The sequence below is a fragment of the Etheostoma spectabile genome, chromosome 9, assembly GCF_008692095.1.
Source record: "Etheostoma spectabile isolate EspeVRDwgs_2016 chromosome 9, UIUC_Espe_1.0, whole genome shotgun sequence".
Classification (NCBI taxonomy): Eukaryota; Metazoa; Chordata; class Actinopteri; order Perciformes; family Percidae; genus Etheostoma; species Etheostoma spectabile.
In genome coordinates, this window is record NC_045741.1 from 14,869,635 (window position 1) to 14,871,523 (window position 1,889).

Here is a 1,889-nt window from a genome sequence, read left to right on the forward strand (position 1 = left end):
AGCAACTTTGACTGAAATAACCACTCGTCACAACCGAGGTATGCAGCAAAGCATTTGTAAAGCCACAACACGCACAACCTTGAGGCGGATGAGCTACAACAGCAGAAGACCCCACCGGGTACCACTCATCTCCACTACAATTAGGAAAAAGAGGCTATAATTTGCCAAAGCTCACCAAAATTGGTGGTTTTCTTGGCACACTTTAGGCCCCAATTGGGCATCGTTTAAATGCCACGGCCTACTTGAGCATTGTTTCTGACCATGTCCATCCCTTTATGGCCACGATGTACCCATCCTCTGATTGCTACTTCCAGCCAGATAATGCACCATGTCACAAAGCTTGAATCATTTCAAATTGGTTTCTTGAACATGACAATGAGTTCACTGTTCTAAAATGGCCCCCACAGTCACCAGATCTCAACCCAATAGAGCATCTTTGGGATGTGGTAGAACGGGAGCTTTGTGCCCTGGATGTGCATCCCACAAATCTCCATCAACTGCAAGATGCTATCCTATCAATATGGGCCAACAAGTCTAAAGAATGCTTTCAGCACCTTGTTGAATCAATGCCACATAGAATTAAGGCAGTTCTGAAGGCGAAAGGGGGTCAAACACAGTATTAGTATGGTGTTCCTAATAATCCTATAGGTGAGTGTATACATCTAATGACTAAAACAAAGTATAGCTTTGTCTGTTTTTTGTTTTAAAGTTTTCCCCTTTTATCACTTGAACTGTACCTCTCTCTGCTCTGTTTTGATTACCTGTATTTTTAAATTGAATTATAGTGCCAATGAACTCATTCTGTGCTGCACTTTTCAAAAATGATTTAAATTATTGGCGATGAAGAATCAGAGAAAATAAGATATGCTGACATAAGTATATAAATATCAGTAAGTTAAAGGTTGATAGGTTTTTATATTTAAAAAAGTAAATAGTTTGGTCAGAGATCTACTAATCTAGAAAAATGTCTTTTCTTGCTCTTTCCTTAATATTTTTAACAACTTTTCTGCTGAATGTTTTACTTGTTTTAAATGCCAGTTATAAGAGGTTTTATATCTTAACCATCTAATGGCGGCTTTCATTTTACTGTAGAGATTTTTGTTTTTTGAAGTTGTAAAAGTTGTAATAAAGTCATTTCACTCAAATTAAATCATTATATTAAATACACCTAACCTCTTTTTAGAGAAGGTTAAGTGTATTATCCATTGGAAGTTGCAAAGTAAATCTGCAAAGTATAACTATAAATTGCTGCTAATTCCAGTTCCTGAATACAATTTTCAGTTTCAGTGTACAGTATCATCAAAAAGCTGAACTTTTACACACATTTAAATTGATGGGTGTGTAAAAGAAAACCATGGGTCTACAATACAGAATGAAAGACACACACTCTACTCTCAATAACGTAATCTGCGTACTAAACATTAAATATCTCTTACTGCAAGTGAAAGGGACAGTGTGGAGAAGATTTTGGTTCAGTTTCAGTCTGTCTATCAGAAATAAACTTATACTACACTGATAAACTGAAACCTGCTGATGATACTCATAAGCATGATGCCCCTACTTGTTTCTGTATTTACATCTAATTCTCCTCTCTTCCAGGGTCTGAACATCATCTTCAATGTAGCCCTGGCCTTGCTCAAGGTTAGTAATCCCCTTCATTTATTCATTCACTAAACTGTTACCATCTGTTGAACATCACTTAACTATCAAATCAGTTTTCATGTCAAAAATCCCATTTCTTTTAAATCCACCCAAATTGTGTTTAGTGTTTGATTTACTTTGCTTCAATAAAAGAAAAGAAAAACTGTATATTGTTTAGATGATGATGTATCAATTTAGTTTTGTGCACCAAAGATAAACCCATGTCAAAACGCAGATCTTGACTTTTT

General features: G+C 35.8%; 1 protein-coding gene across 1 annotated transcript in view; it reads left to right on the top strand.

The window, feature by feature from the left end:
* rabgap1l (RAB GTPase activating protein 1-like) overlaps nt 1-1,889 on the top strand; it is a 121,299-nt gene that overhangs the window by 91,556 nt on the left and 27,854 nt on the right. The window contains 1 exon segment of the mRNA XM_032526143.1: nt 1,600-1,641. Within this exon segment, the coding sequence (XP_032382034.1) occupies nt 1,600-1,641 (42 nt within the window).